This window comes from Eschrichtius robustus, chromosome 19 (assembly GCF_028021215.1).
Source record: "Eschrichtius robustus isolate mEscRob2 chromosome 19, mEscRob2.pri, whole genome shotgun sequence".
NCBI lineage: Eukaryota > Metazoa > Chordata > Mammalia > Artiodactyla > Eschrichtiidae > Eschrichtius > Eschrichtius robustus.
Window position 1 is genome coordinate 15414119 of NC_090842.1, and position 16052 is coordinate 15430170.

A 16052-nucleotide genomic window follows, 5' to 3' on the forward strand; every position below is an offset into this window, starting at 1 on the left:
TAGAGAATAAAGCTATCTAAGCAGCCCTTCCCAAACTATCATGAAAGACTTAAAAAAAAATTTCCAATCCATCAGGGACTGATACTTTTGTAAAATACGGTAAAATCGAATTACTAGAAAAATGACATAGAACAGAGGCCTACAAAATACAAGCCCCATTTTGAAAATTAGATTCAATAGGCCTAAAATTAGTCTGCCCAATTGCTCTAAAAGTTTCTAAATGCTTATTCTCAATTTCTGTACTTATCTTGGACTAGAAACACAGTTTTAGTCAGTGGACCACCCGATGGGAGCACTGTTCCAGAGTGGTGTTTCTCAAAGTTTAATGTGCAAGGGGATCACCTGGAATTTTGTTAAAATGCAGTTTCTGGGGTGAGGCCTAAGATTCTGCGTATCTGACAGTTCCAGGAGATGCCACTGCTGCTGGTCTCCAGACCACACTGTGAGCAGAAGAATCTGGAGACATGTAAATCAAGACGGAGAGAGAAAGGGAGTTAGAATATGACCTAAAACTTGTCAGCCTGTAGGAACCAAATGCTGAGGGATCACTGAAAAGAAAAACAAACCTCCCTGAGGAATTCAGAGAAGGTGGCCCAGAGACAGTGACATGTGACATCTGTTTTGAATGATGAGTCAGAAAGAATTCTCTAGATGGACAAGGATAAGGACAAGAAAAAAGTCATTTTAGCAAAGGGAACAGCAATTCCAGAGATGGAGAGATGAAATGAGGGCTAGGACGGCGGTTTGAAGTCAGATTACTAATTTTTTAATCTCATAAGGAAGAAGATGCCAACCCCTTAGCAGCGTGCCCACCACTCAGTTTAAGAAATAAGTGATTGCCAAGATAAAATCCACTGTGTACCTCTGTGATGGTATCCCTTCTTTCCTTCAGAGAGCTAATCCTCTCCTAAATTTTGGAGTGTATCATCCTATGCATTTCTTCATTAAAAAATACGTCTCTAAGCAAGACATGCATTGTTTTGCATGATTAAAATGTTGTGTTAAAAAAAAATGGTCATGAAGAACCTAGGGGCAGGATGGGAATAAAGACACAGATGTAGAGAATGGACTTGAGGACACGGGGAGGGGGAAGGGTAAGCTGGGACAAAGTGAGAGAGTGGCATGGACATATATATACACTACCAAATGTAAAATAGATAGCTAGTGGGAAGCAGCTGCATAGCACAGGGAGATCAGCTCGGTGCTTTGTGACCACCTAGAGGGGCAGGATAGGGAGGGTGGGAGGGAGGGAAATGCAAGAGGGAAGAGATGGGGATATATGTATATGTATAGCTGATTCACTTTGTCATAAGGCAGAAACTAACACACCATTGTAAAGCAATTATACTCCAATAAAGATGTTAAAAAAAATGTGTTAATTTTTCTGCAGTTTGCTTTTTGGCCATCTTTGTGTTTGTGAGTTTCATCTATGTGATATGAGTGGCTCTAGTCAGTTATTTAGAGGGTAGACTCCCTCAGGTTTGGTGACTGAATAGGGGGTGGGATTTAGGATTATTCTTATGTTTTTAGAGAATAGTGATGCTATTAATTGAAATGAGAAAACAGAGTAAAGAAGTGAATTTGTGGGGCAGGCAAATAATTCTGCTTGGGGCATGTTTAATTTGAGATACCTACAGGCATTCAGATACAGAGGGTGAGCATTTGGAAACAGCACTTGGGGCTCAAAGCTAGAAACACTAGGAAGGAATCTAGAATATAGGGAAGAGTAGAAGCATTGAGAGATCTAGGGAGGGATGGATCATTAAGAGTTTTGGTGACGCACTGGTTAGTCTTGGGCTGGGAAGGAGGTGCAACAGCTGGTCAGAGACAAGATCCTGAATGGATAGATTCCTCTGAGTCAGTGAGGCGGCTAGGAGTCCACTGTTCTGATACAGTTTGCTATTTGCAACATTAGACATTAGTTAGAACTACTTGAATTACCCAAGAGTGCCAAGATCCTCTTGGTTTGATGTTCCTTCTCTTTGTGGAGCCACAGCATCCTGTTCAGCAGCAGTGAGTAAAACAATGTGAGGAAGATCACCTAGACAGGAAAGTCAGAGGAGAAACTTAATGAGCAGATAGTACAGGAACCAAGAAGGTGGCGCCATTAGGTAAAGGTGAAGGTGGGTATGATTAATACATTTCAGTGACTTGGCCCTTTATTTTTATGGAAAACTGAGAATTAAGTAAATTCATAATTATTTTTGCATAACCATGAGGATGTGGTTGATATAATGTTAATCTTTGTATTTTTGCTTGTAGTCCTTAATCTGCTTGGCTAGGAAAGTTTAAACTATTAAATGATTTGTGATGATCTGTATAAGGTGTTCACTAACACCTGTTTTTGGAACAACTTTGATGTGCTAGACTGAAGAAGCTGCATTTTTGAAAGTGCCAGTTTTGCTGAAGCAGGCATGGAATCTTAGAATTGAGTAAGACCTTAAGCCTCTGTTAGGGGAAACAAGTATCCCCCGCTCCTTAAATTTCCTTGGAGGGGAGGAAAGTGCTCCAGTCCTCGGAGAACAAAGGACAAGAGTAGTATTTCCAGCCTGTTGCCACACACCCCTATTGTGATGTGGCAATTCCAGGTGTGTCTTCTTTGCAGACCTAAAGTCGCCCTCTCGTGGATTGTCCCAAGGATTACATTTGAGGGGAAATTACTAAAAAGTACACTTGGCCATGAGTTCAACCAAACTGCACTTTAGCAATACCGATAGCTAAGCTAACACATTGGTTTCCATCTCTTCTGTTCCTCTTTTTATACTTTCCAGCTTTTAAAAACTTATATACATTTATTATAAAAATTTTCAAAAAAATTAGAGATTTTTAAGAAACTTAACTTAAAAAATTTGGAATATATCCATTAATCGTTTTGTCTTAATATATCTGGACCAGTTTTCCACATCCTTACATTTTCTATAACATTTTAAATGGCTGCTCAGTATCCCATTACACAGATATGGCTGTCTTATATTAAGCAATGTCCTATTTTTGAACATTTAAATTGTTGCCAATTTATTTTATTATTATAAACCACTCAATTTTCTCAGAATAGATCCTTAGAAATGAAACTTACTCAGCAAAGGGATGCAGAATTTGAAGGCTTTTACTGTATACTGCCAGATTTTCCTCAACCAGCATTAAGTGCCCATTCTCCCTGGCATCACTGTGTATTATCATTTGTTTTCCTTTGCCATTTTTAAAAGCAAAATTGAATCTTACTATTCTAAGTTATTTGACCAGTGAAGAGGAACTTTTTACCGTTTTTTTTAGCCATTGTAATAACAAAGGTTTTCTTAGCTTTAAAAAAATGTATTTACACGCATTAAAAAACACACTCCTTTCGGTGTATAATTCTATGTGTTGACAAATACACAGAGTATCCACCACTATAATCAAGATACCTTACAGTTTCATCACCCCAAAAAATTCCCTGATGCTGCCCCTTTGTGATCAGCCCTTTTAACTACCTCCATCTTTGGGAACCACTGATAGATTCTTCATCCAGGTAGTTTTTGCTTTTTGCAGAATGTCATATAAATGGAATCATAAAGTATGCTTTTGGAACTGGCTTCTTTCACTTACAATAATACATCTGAGATTCATCCATGTCACGACACGTACCAGTAGTTTGTTCTTTTTCATTGCTGAGTAGTCTACTGTACAGATGTACCACAGCTTATCCATTCACCAGCTGATGGGCATTTGGGTTGGTTCCATCCTTGGCAATTATTATAATTATTATTATTATTGGCCACACCATGTGGCATGTGGGATCTTAGTTCCCTGACCAGGGATCAAACCCGTGCCCCCTGCAGTGGAAGCGCAGAGTCTTAACCACTGGACTGCCAGGGAAGTCCCATCCTTGGCAATTATGAATAAAGCTGCTACAAATATTCACACAATTCTGTGTGAACATAGGTTTTTATTTCTACTTATTTATTTATTTTTGGCTGTGTCAGGTCTTAGTTGCGGCACTCGGGGTCTTTGTTGAGGCATGTGGACTTCTCTCTAGTTGTGGCATGAGAGTTTTCTCTAATTGTGGCACACAGACTTCAGGGTGCGTGGGCTCTGTAATTTGCAGCATGCAGGCTCTCTCATTGAGGCGCATGAGCTCAGTAGTTGTGGCACATGGGATTAGCTGCCCTGCAGCATGTGGGAATCTTAGTTCCCTGACCAGGGATTGAACCCGCATCCCCTGCATTAGAAGGCAGATTCTTTACCACTGGACCACCAGAGAAGTCCCGGTTTTTACTTCTTTTGGGTAAATACCTGGGAGTGCAATTACTAAGTTATATGGTAACTGTATAACTTTGTAGGAAACTGGTAAACTGCTTTCCAAAGTGGCTATGCCATTTTTTCATTTCTACCACCAATGAATGAGAGTTCCCAGTTACTCTGCCTCCTCACCAGTATTTAGTATTATCGATATTTTAGTCATTCTACTTCAGACAATACTACAAAGCTACAGTAATCAAAACAGCATGGTATTGGCACAAAAACAGACATATGGCTTAATAGAACAGAATAGAGAGCCCAGAAATAAACCCACACACCTATGGTTGATTAATCTCTCACAAAGGTGGCAAGAATATCCAATGGAGAAAAGACAGTCTCTTCAGCAAGTGGTGCTGGGAAAGTTGGACTGTAGCATGTAAATCAGTGAGTTAGAACACACCCTCACACAAAAATAAGCTCAAAATGGCTTAAAGACTTAAAAATAAGACACGACACCATAAAACTCCTAGAAGAGAACATAGACAAAACATTCTCTGACATAAATCATACCAATGTTTTCTTAGGTCACTCTCCCAAGGAAACAGAAATAAAAGCAAAAAAAAAAAAAAAAAAAAATGGGACTTAATCAAACTTATATGCTTTTGCACAGCAAAGGAAACCATAAATCAAATGAAAAGACAATCTACGGATTGGGAGAAAATATTTGCAAATGATACAACTGACAAGGGCTTAATTTCCAAAATATACAAGCAGCTCATACAACTCAATAACAAAAAAACAAACAACCTAATCAAAAAATGGGCAGAAGACCTTAATAGACATTTCTCCAAAGAAGACATACATATGGCCAACAGGCACATGAAAAGATGCTCATCACTGTTAATTATTAGAGAAATGCAAATCAAAACTACAATGAGGTATCACCTCACACAGGTCAGAATGGCTATCATTAAAAAGTCTACAAATAACAAATGCTCTAGAGTGTGTGGAGAAAAGGGAACCCTCCTACACTGTTGGTGGGAATGTAAATTGGTGCAGCCACTATGGAAAACAGTATGGAGGTTCCTCAAAAAACTAAAAATAGAGTTGCCATGTGATCCAGCAATCCCACTCCTAAGCATATATCTGGACAAAACTGTAATTTGAAAAGAAACATGCACCCCTACGTCATAGGGGTGCCACTATTTACAATAGCCAAGACATGGAAACAACCTAAATGTCCATCAACAGATGAATGGATAAAGAAGATGAGGTACATATATACCATGGAATGCTACTTAGCCATAAAAAAGAATGAAACAATGCCATTTGCAGCAACATGGATGGACCCAGAGATTATCATACTAAGTGAAGTAAGAAAGAGAAAGACAAATACCACTATATCACTTATATGTGGAATCTAAAAAATAATACAAATGAACTTATCTGCAAAACGGAAACAGACTCATAGACATAGAAAACAAACTTATGGTTACCAAAGGGGAAAGGAGGTGGGAAAGGGATAAATTAGGACTTTGGGATTAGTAGATACAAACTACTATATAAAAAATAAACAATAAGGTCCTACTGCATAGCACAGGGATATTCAGTATTCCCTAATAAACCATAATGGAAAAGAATATGAAAAAGAATACGTATACATATAACTCAATCATTTGCTGTACACCAGAAACTAACACAACATTGTAAATCAACTACACTTCAATAAAAAAAAAAAAGTGTCTTTCATAGAGCAAAATGTTTAATTTTGATGAAGTCCAATTTATCCATTTTTTCTTTCTTGGATTGTGCTTCTGGTAATGTATGTATATAAGAACTCTTTGCCTAGCCTAAGGTTTCGAAGATTTTCACCTGTTTCCTTCTAAAAGATTTATAATTTTACATTTGAGCATATGATCCACTGAGTTACTATTTTTTTAAATATTTATTTACTTTGTTTATTCATTTGTTTGGCTGCACCGGGTCTTAGTTGTGGCACACGGGATATTTAATCGCAGCATGCGGGCTTCGTAGCTGCAGCATGTGAACTCTTAGTTGCAGCATGTGGGATCTAATTCCCCGACCAGGGATCGAACCCAGGCCCCCTGCATTGGGAGTGTGGAGTCTTAACCACTGGACCACCAGGGAAGTCCCCATTGAGTTATTTTTATCCGACATTTTATTATTAAATTTTTAAAACATACATAAAAATTGGAAGATACTGAAGTTAACATTTCACCGTATTTGTTTTGCTTCTTTTTCTGAAGCACTTGAAAATGACAGACATGACATTTCACACCTAATTAAAGGTAATTCTCACTTTACATGGTAGTGTGGGATCATACAAATGACCTAGCAAGCTGAAACTGTGCAAAGTGATCTTAATCATCAGTGGGGAAAAATTATGATCGTTCTGTGACATTTAAAGATTCGTGTCAAAACATTAAAATCTCTTATTGTTGGTTATAAAGGTACAAAGAAAAATTTAGAAGTAGTAAAACGAATATGTAATTTAAAACATTAGAAACATTGAGAATTAAAGTTACTTCTTTGTAGAAAATTTATCAAGAATAATTTGAACAGTGCTGGCCTTCCTCTTGTTGTATAACTTAGGATACAGGGAGAGCATTTTGTCCGTGCCTTTGGTGAATTGTCATACTGTTCTAAGTTTGCATTGGCTTCCAGCATCTTATCCTTTATGCTTTCAATGCTGTGAAATATCTCCAAGAGTCCCTTTAATGTGAGTTTTTTGCCAGTGTTACTTCCTCTGGGACATCATCATCCTTTTCTTCATAACCAATTTCTCCATTTATGTTGGTAAGTTTGACTTCACTAAGTTCACCTGGCTGCGTATCTACAGTTTCTTGAACACAGGCCACCTTCTCATGGTTAGCGGCTTCTTGTATAACTCCATTTACATTCTATTCAAATTTCACTTTCAGTGTTATTTTGTTAATTTGCTGCATTTTCATCCTTGTTGGCCAAGGTCCTCTTTTAATTATCCATTTTATGGTAAAATGTCACAGAGTTTATGACTGGGAGACAAAGAAATAACACAACTACACAATTTGCTGTCTGTACATAAACGGGATAACAGGTGACCAATCACCCAGACTTTGAGAAGTGACATGATTAGTCACTGATCATGATGTACACCTGTTAATTTATGTAGTGAATTATGGGCTAAAGGGCTAGCAGCAGTTGGTACTTTATGCAATCACTCACAGTTGATATACCATGATAACTGAGAATTTTTTTTTGCTACACAGTAGGTCCTTGTTGGTTATGCGTTTAACTTAATTTTATTTTTATTTTTGGCTGCATTGGGTCTTCATTGCTGCATGTGGGCTTTCTCTAGTTGCAGCAAGCGGGGGCTACTCTTTGTTGTGGTGCGCAGTCTTCTCATTGCAGTGGCTTCTCTTGTTGTGGAGCACAGGCTCTAGGGCGCGGGCTCAGTAGTTGTGGCTTGTTGGCCCTCGACTGCAGGCTCAGTAGTTGTGGCACGCGAGCTTAGTTGCTTGGTGGCATGTGGGATCTTCCCGGACCGGGATTGAACCCGTGTCCCCGGCAATGGCAGGCAGACTCTTAACCACTGTACCACCAGGGAAGTCCCAGTAACTGAGATTTGAACTGTGTTGCTGGGAAACTGGTGTGATTCAACTGAACCAGAGTAAATGAAATTCATGTACAAACTGAAACAGTGGAAGGCAAGGGCTTCCTGTTTTCAAGCATGTGTCTCCTAAAAATCAGGCTACTTTCATATCATTATCACACTTAAGGAAATGATCAATAATTTCCTAGTATACTATCTGATCCATATTGAAAATGACTCATTTATTCAAAGGATCTAGAACAGCGCTCACCCATTAATTTTTCTCTCGTGATACTGACTCTTCAGAGGAACTAGGTTTGTCTTCATAGTGATACCACTTGAAGTGCGATCCACAGACCAGCAGCAGCGTCGCCTAGGAACTTGTTAGGAATGCAGACTCTTGGGCCCTGTTCCAGAACTACTATCCTCCGTTTCAGTGTGTCTTTTTAAATTAACTATGCCTGGAACCAGTAGAGGCCTGTCAACAAATTCAGTATTTCTTTGCAACAGTGGAATTTTTTCAACTGTTTAATTATTACCGCTCTTCTTAACTGCATGTTAAGTCCCCTGGATCTACTGTTTAAGTCTCTTTTTCTTTATACTTTCAATATTTTTATATACATGTCTTATGTTTTGCGTTTTAGTTTGATCTTCCTGATCCATTAATTTGAGTCTCAATAATGACATCTTTTTTTAATATATATATATATTTTTTTTTTTTTTTTCTTATTATTTTTGGCTGCATCGGGTCTTAACGTGGGACCTTCGCTGAGGCATGTGGGATCTTCGTTGAGGCATGTGGGATCTTCGTTGAGGCATGTGGGATCTTTCATTGCGGCGCGGGCTCTTTGTTGTGGCCCTCGGGCTTCTCTCTAGTTGTGGAGTGCAGATTTTCTCTCACTAGTTGTGGCGCATGGGATCCAGAGCGCATGGGCTCTGTAGTTTGCAGCACGCAGCCTCTCTAGTTGAGGTGCGCAGGCTCAGTAGTTGTGGCACGTGGGCTTAGTTGCCCCGTGCGTGGCATGTGGGATCCTAGTTCCCCAATGGGGGATCGAACCCGTGTTCCCTGCATTGGAAGGCGGATTCTTTACCACTGGACCATCAGGGAAGTTCCCAATAATGACATCTTCAATTCAACTTCTGAATTTTTAAAATCTGTAAATCACGTTTTTCATTTCCTAAAAGCCTTTGTCTGTGTGTCTGATGTAACTGAATCTCCTTAAGAGCTCTTGCTATTTTTTGGTCTGTCTCTTCCAGCAGTTCTTTTTATTTAAGGTCTACCTACTCCTTGTACTCTGTCCCTCTTTTAGGATCAGTGGGTCTCAAATGGGGCTGCACAGTGGAATCACCTGGGAAGCTTTCGACATGTTGGGCCTTGGAGCCCATCTCCAGGGATTACAATTAGATTGGTCTGGAGAGAGGCCTGGGCACCAAGAGTTTTAAAAGCTCCCCAAGTGTGCTTGTAGGTTCTTAAAGCAGAAGTAATCCTGTCACCAAAATCCAGAATGTTGGAAACTCTATAGGACAAACAACTTGGTTTCTTCAATACATATATTGTAAGAAAAATAGCAGGAATGGAGAGTGACAGAAAGAGAAAAAAGGAGGGAGAACCTATAGATAAAATATTAAAAATACTTGAGACAAACTCATTGCAACACATGGACCTTATTTAGACCCTGATTTGAACAAGACAACTATAAATACTTATAAGACAACTAGGAAAATGTGAACACTGATTGGATTTTAAAAAATTGTAGTAAGGCTTCCCTGGTGGCGCAGTGGTTGAGAATCTGCCTGCCAATGCAGGGGACACGGGTTCGAGCCCTGGTCTGGGAAGATCTCACATGCTGCGGAGCAACTAGGCCCGTGAGCCACAACTACTGAGCCTGCGCGTCTGGAGGCTGTGCCCCGCAACAAGAGAGGCCGCGACAGTGAAAGGCCCATGCACTGCGATGAAGAGTGGCTCCCGCTTGCCGCAACTAGAGAAAGCCCTTGCACAGAAATGAAGACCCAACACAGCCAAAAATAAATAAATTAAATAAATTTTTAAAAAATGTAGTAAAATACACATAACAAAAAACTTACCATCTTTTTTAAATAATTAATTAATTTTTCACTGTGTTGGGTGGGTCTTTGGTTGCTGCACACGGGCTTTCTCTAGTTGCGGTGAGCGGGGGCTACTCTTCATTGCGGTGTGCGGGCTTCTCATTGCTGTGGCTTCTCTTGTTGTGGAGCACAGGCTCTAGGTGCGCGGGCTTCAGTAGCTGTGGCACGGGGGCTCAGCAGTTGTGGCTCGTGGGCTGTAAAGCACAGGCTCAGTAGTTGTGGCGCAGGGCTTAGTTGCTCCGCGACACGTGGGATCTTCTCGGACCAGGGCTCGAACTCGTGTCCCCTACATTGGCAGGTGGATCCTTAACCACCGTGCCACCAAGGAAGCCCAGGAAAGGGAAGATTTTTAAAAAGTAAGTTTTCTGTTTTTTTTTTTTTTTTAAGGTAGTTTATTGTTGATTTTTTACTTGTCCCTCTTAACTCCCCAATCCTTTTTTGCTAAACTTCAACTAGTCCATCAGTTCTTGTTAGTTTTTTCTGTGACTACTGCACACATACCCCTAACAAATTTCACTCTACTAATTTCTGTTTTGTTTTTTTGTTTTTGTCAAGTTGTAAGAATCATTAGACACCTTGGATTGACACCCACAGACCTCAGTTTCCCAGGCTTCCTGCAACTGCAATGTTTCCTCCCATGCCGGTGTCACTGTTTCTCACATACCTTTACTGGTGATGAAGATGTTCTGAAGCAATGATAATATCGAAATAACCCAGCTGGTGGCTTGGTCTTTGTTCAGTTCCAGGCTATAAAGTGCTGTAAAAAAGGCTGAGGCCAGGCTAGTGACCCCCAGCAGGAGCCAGCAGAAGTAAGTCAACCATCTGAGCTGGGCATTAGAGATGGGCTGCTTCCCTTCTGGGCTCAGGATGGGGAAGGGCTCTGGCTGCGTCCCTGAGGAACAGAAGTTGAAGGAATGACCTCATAGCCAACAGCTGAGAGACAGGTTTAGGAAGATTACAGGTGATAAAGAAAGCCTGGGGCGATGCATTACCTGGATGGCCCTTGCTCTGTGGGAAGAATACGCGTTTCCTGGAGTTTCTGCAGTTGGCTGACTGCATCTAGGAAGTCACAAGGCTGATGGGCCTGGGCGGGACCCAGTGTGCCTAAGTGAGATTGGAGCCTCCGCAGAACTCTGAGCAGGTAACTGTGGAAATGACGGTGGTTTTCAGGAACCACTGAAAGTACATTCCAGGTTGACACTTGAACAAGCGGAAGATTTCAATAAATAGTAATTCCTGGTAGAAATTAGCAACTCACTAACTGATGATGAGGTTAAATTTTCCCAGTCACTGGAGACTGGACCCAACACCTGCAGAATTATTGTCTTCTCTGAGCATGCTGGTGAATTCACAACAATTTGTAAAATTCTATACTTTGATACAGAATCAAAAAAATTGTAAAGCTAATTGCACTTTTGCATCAGAACTGCAGTACATGTAAACTATAAGTGCTCAGAAGGCCCAAACTATATTCAAGAATCCATAAATCCCATAATCTCATCATTCCATAGAAGAAAAAGAAGGACAAGTTTCAATAGCCCCCGACAAAGTAGATGAAATATGGGGGTCTGAGACAGAGGACATTTTTTGTGGGTTTTCCTTAATCCTTTACTTTGTAAGACGAGATATATTGTCTCAGAAGCCATCAGAGGGATCAAAGCTATCAGCTCCATACTGGAAGTTTAAGGAAATTAAAACAAGCAGAAGGTCGTACCATGCCTGTTGGTTATGCTGAGAGGTAAGAATGAATACGAAAGTAAGAGAGTGGGAGGCAGATAAAAGATCAGAAACGGAAGCTTACTGAACTTTAACCATTTGCCCAGTAGGGTCCCGCCCACTGGTGACGGCCTTGACCCTCTAAGTAAGAACAGAGGAGTCTGGATAAAAGCTTCACCAGCTGGTTAATGTTGTAAGAAAGAACTCCATGAAGACTGTTCACACTCAGAGTAGGTATGTATTTCTCCTGAGCAGGAATCCCACAGTTTCCTTTAATTCCTGAATGTAGAACCAAGATGAGAAAAGTTAGTTTTACATTAAACCCAGGAGTGGTAGCAATTACAGATGGTAGGAAGGCTGTTTCTCTACTTGGAGGGCATATGCTTAGTGTAAAGAACCTCAGTTTTTCACTTTCTCTCTCCTTTTTCAGAAAGAAGTCACCTCACAGTAGCTTCAGAACTAGTTTTATGAGAGAATCTAGGATGAAAGAAGAAGAGACCGTTTGATCAAACGTCGAAAACGAAAACACCTCCAGAGTAATACATTCTGCACTCATACCAGTGCTCACACCACTCCACAATGAAGAGAAAAAAACCAGAGGCACAGTGACGACTCGGGGGACAGGAATTAGAGAAAAACTATTAAGTTTAACAGGACCTCAGGAGCCTTGCAGGAGATCCTTTCCACTGACCTTTTCCACTACATGGGGGAGGGAGCATGACGTTTATCTGTAAAATTTGATACCAAGCTTACCTCAACTATCGCTGTGAGAGAGAGAGGCTCAAAAGAAGCATCTGAGAGGCAGGAGGCCTGGATGGGAGGAAGGAGAGGTAGAGGTTCCTGTGGTTGAATCAACGGGAAAAGCCGCCCAATCCCAAGACTGACGGGGAAAAGGATGACAGCAGTTTGGATGCTGACGGGCAGTTCAGACCAGGTCACAGCACACGGGCCCGCTGAAAGACAAGCATGACATCAACCCTCATCCTCAACAATTAAAATCGTCTCCAAGGCATTCCTCTCCCAGGTTTAAGTATTTATTTAGCAATTTAACTATGATTATCTAAGGATAGCAAGTTATCATGGCAGTAAAGATCCTGATCATTTGTTAATGAATGAGATCTGTGGGAAAATGTGTACTCTAATGTTAGAATAAATGATTATTCTCCTTTAAGAGTAGAATTAAATGAGTATTCTAAAGTGAGGGCAGCAGAGGAAAACTGAAGGCACATACTGATTCTGTTTCTAACTTTGGAAGGAAGGAGAGTGGAGTAGTCAAAGGACTACGTGCCACAAACGGCACACATCAGGGCTCACCCACAGCTTGCTCACGTCTCTTGGTGGTGGTGCCGTTCATCTTCTAGAACATGACATAGGTGACCATGTTGCAGAGAAGGAGGGTCATGCAGCAGGTGAGCCGCTGGACTCTTGTAAACTGGGTCCAGGGATGTCAAGCTGTGACTGAGAGCCACAGACAATCCTGGGTGAAATTTTCTACAATCATGGAGGAGAACAGGTGTCTAACAAGATAAATTAGAACAGGAAAGGCATGAAATTTCATTCTGAAAGTGCCCTAGTCTAGAATGTGGTTTGCCTGGCAGCAAGCTGCACAGCAACAACTCGGTCACTGTTCAAGACCTCCGTGAAGAAGCTTTCAGATGACTTGATGATATGATGTTTTCGTTATTTTCGGGTAAAAGGTTTCTGACATAAGGGTTATTTTATTGCATGAGATTTTAAAACCAAAACTTGTTTTAGCTTTATCAGAGATTCGATAATTCTTTTACTCTTAGAAAGTTTGCGTTAAGCTTCCACTCAAGATAGTTTGGTAAATTCATACTTGGAGCACCTTCTCTACTCCAAAGGGAACTATAAATATGATATAAAAAGAAAGAACCCAAAACAATGGCTGGGCTTAAAAACAAAATAAAAGTCTCTGAGGAAGAGGAATGGAATGAGAAACAAGATGGTAGGTGGGGAAGAAGCCACAGGATTCTGTGCTCCAGGTCTGGAAGAAGGCATACACAGGTCAAAGTTCGATTCCCATAGAGTAGCTGGAACTGAAAGTGATTCATGGAGTGGGGAAAGGGAGGGTAAAGCCAACTTCACTGCCTGAAGCCAGGGTTGAGGCTGGAGCTCATGGAAGAATTCTGCAGAACAAAAAACTGCCACAGGGCTACACATTTATAGGTAGGGAGGTGGGTGAGAATGGACAGCCCCAGGACCAGGAATTGAGCCAAGAGATCCACTGGGCTCATCACAAGATGTGCAACAGATCTGGTTTCATTAATTTCACGGAGGAACAGGAGCTCCAAAATGGTATACTATAATAAGACCTAGCTCTACATTAGTGATGTGAAGGGTTGGATGAAAACATCAAAAAAGTACTAGTCAGGGATGTGTGGAGAGAAAGAGAGAGAGAGGTTGAGATTTAAAAATGAAACCAACCTACAACCCCAAATTCCTAAACACATGAAGAAATCTAATGCTAAGAAAGGCAGCCAACACAATCAATAATTCAGTCCAGAAGAAATTAATTTCATGGGACAGTCTGACAAAGACTTTAAGTATTTCAGGTTGCTCAAAGATACAAGTAAAGGAATAATGTTCACTTTAAAATAATAAAAAATTATGAAAAACAGAAGTAAATTAGAACTCTTGAAACTGAAAAATATGGTCCTCAAAACAAAAAAATTAGGAGAAAAGGACCTGGTTAAAGAGAAAATTAGTGAACTGAAATGTAGTATGAAAGAATTCACCCAGAACACATCACAGAGAAACAAAAAAGATATGCACACAAGAGTGGCTTAAAAACATGGAGGATAGTTTGAGAGGCTCCAGCGTAGAGTAAGGCAATGTCAGAGGAGCAATATTTTCAGAAGTGACCTCTGAGAATTTCTGCGAATTGAAGACATGATTCTGTATATCAACAGTACATTTTATGTTATGTGTATTTTACCACAACAAAAAAAATTTTAAGTACATTCTGAGTACTAAACAGTATAAACAGTGAATCTACAGTGAAAAGAATTATGGTAAAATTTGGAACATCAAGGATAAAGAGAAAATATTAAAAAGAGAAAAGACAACATACTTTAGAAGAATAACAGCTAGACTGACATAACAGAGGCAGTGTTGGAAGGCAATTCTCCATGAATGCTTCCCATTTAGGCATTAATAAAAACTTTGCTCCTGGACTATCTTTTCAAGTATCTTTGTATAAGCAGACAGCCCTGAAAACAGAGAGTCAGGAACTCTCTTTGGACCCAACTTATTTACATTTCCAGATTGTAAAGATAGAGACATCCTACTCCCCAGAGACATTCTAGGGTAATAAAGATAGAAATGCCCTCTTCTCACCCCTTGAGAGATTTCCCTACATTCCAGGCTAATAAAGATAATGTCTCATTCCACAGGGAAGGATAGGCAGGTTTTCTGGCAGCTCGTATATCAGATCAGAGTCTCCTCATCTTGAGGTTCCTCTTTTGTGATGCACCTCCACTGCATGTGCAGTTAACACCCGGCTCTCATTACATCACCCTGTCGAATCTGGGAACTGACACAAAATATTGCTCTGGTTGCTACTACTGCTATAAGTAGTAAATTGTCTAAATCCATCTGGGTCAGTGGAAATGGTGGAGTAAAAACCTCTGAAAATTCCTCCACAAAAGCAATGATAAAACTTCTCTTAAAAAGCCAGAATCAAAATTTTCAGAGCTCAGGTAAATAACCAAAGGTTTGTATTTACCTGGGAGTGTTTACTCAAGAAAAATGGCTAAATATTAGTAAGAACAGTGAATTTTGTGGCATTTTAAATTGCCCTATTTTCCCAGCTCCCTTTCTCTAGCTCCATGGTAACCTTGAAAACCAACAGCCTTCGATCACAGTGAAAACCAGCAGCCTGGCAGTCGCTAGAGGGAGGAGAACGGGGTTGGAGCCCCTTAAAAGCCTCCTTTCCCAGAGAGCTGTCATTATGTGATTTGTCTGATAGTTCCCTGGAAAACTCCACTTGCAAGGCTGTCCTTATTTGACGTGACTGGAGGCTCATCCAGTGAAAAATGCTTTTTCCCTGAGGGCACTGTCAAAAATATTCAGAGGCGATTGTTTTAACTTCACAGCTGCCTGATACGGTAGGCAAACAATAGGCTAACCAAAAAGCTTAAATGGAAAAGCTGGAAAATGAGAAGTCCACAGGAGTTTTGAAAAGCTCTGACACAGTCCTGGGAATCTAGAAGGCCACATGCATGCCCAGGGCTGTATGCATGCTTGGGAAATACCTGAGAAGGTCCTACGTTTTCACCCCTGGATGACCCTGAAGCTCTCAGCAAGCAGGAAGTGAAGGCTGAGGCAGAGCTGTCAGTTGCCTTGCTGAGTGCTAAAGGCATGGCACAACATGCACGCAAAACCCCTTGGCAAAGACTGG

The 16052-nt window shown here is 40.6% G+C and overlaps 1 protein-coding gene across 1 annotated transcript in view; it reads right to left on the reverse strand.

The window, feature by feature from the left end:
- PKD1L3 (polycystin 1 like 3, transient receptor potential channel interacting) overlaps nucleotides 1-16052 on the reverse strand; it is a 64957-nt gene that overhangs the window by 14419 nt on the left and 34486 nt on the right. The window contains 8 exon segments of the mRNA XM_068527093.1: nucleotides 1942-2066; nucleotides 10577-10794; nucleotides 10899-11092; nucleotides 11729-11831; nucleotides 11833-11863; nucleotides 11865-11911; nucleotides 12386-12585; nucleotides 12947-13149. Of these exon segments, the coding sequence (XP_068383194.1) occupies nucleotides 1942-2066; nucleotides 10577-10794; nucleotides 10899-11092; nucleotides 11729-11831; nucleotides 11833-11863; nucleotides 11865-11911; nucleotides 12386-12585; nucleotides 12947-13149 (1121 nt within the window).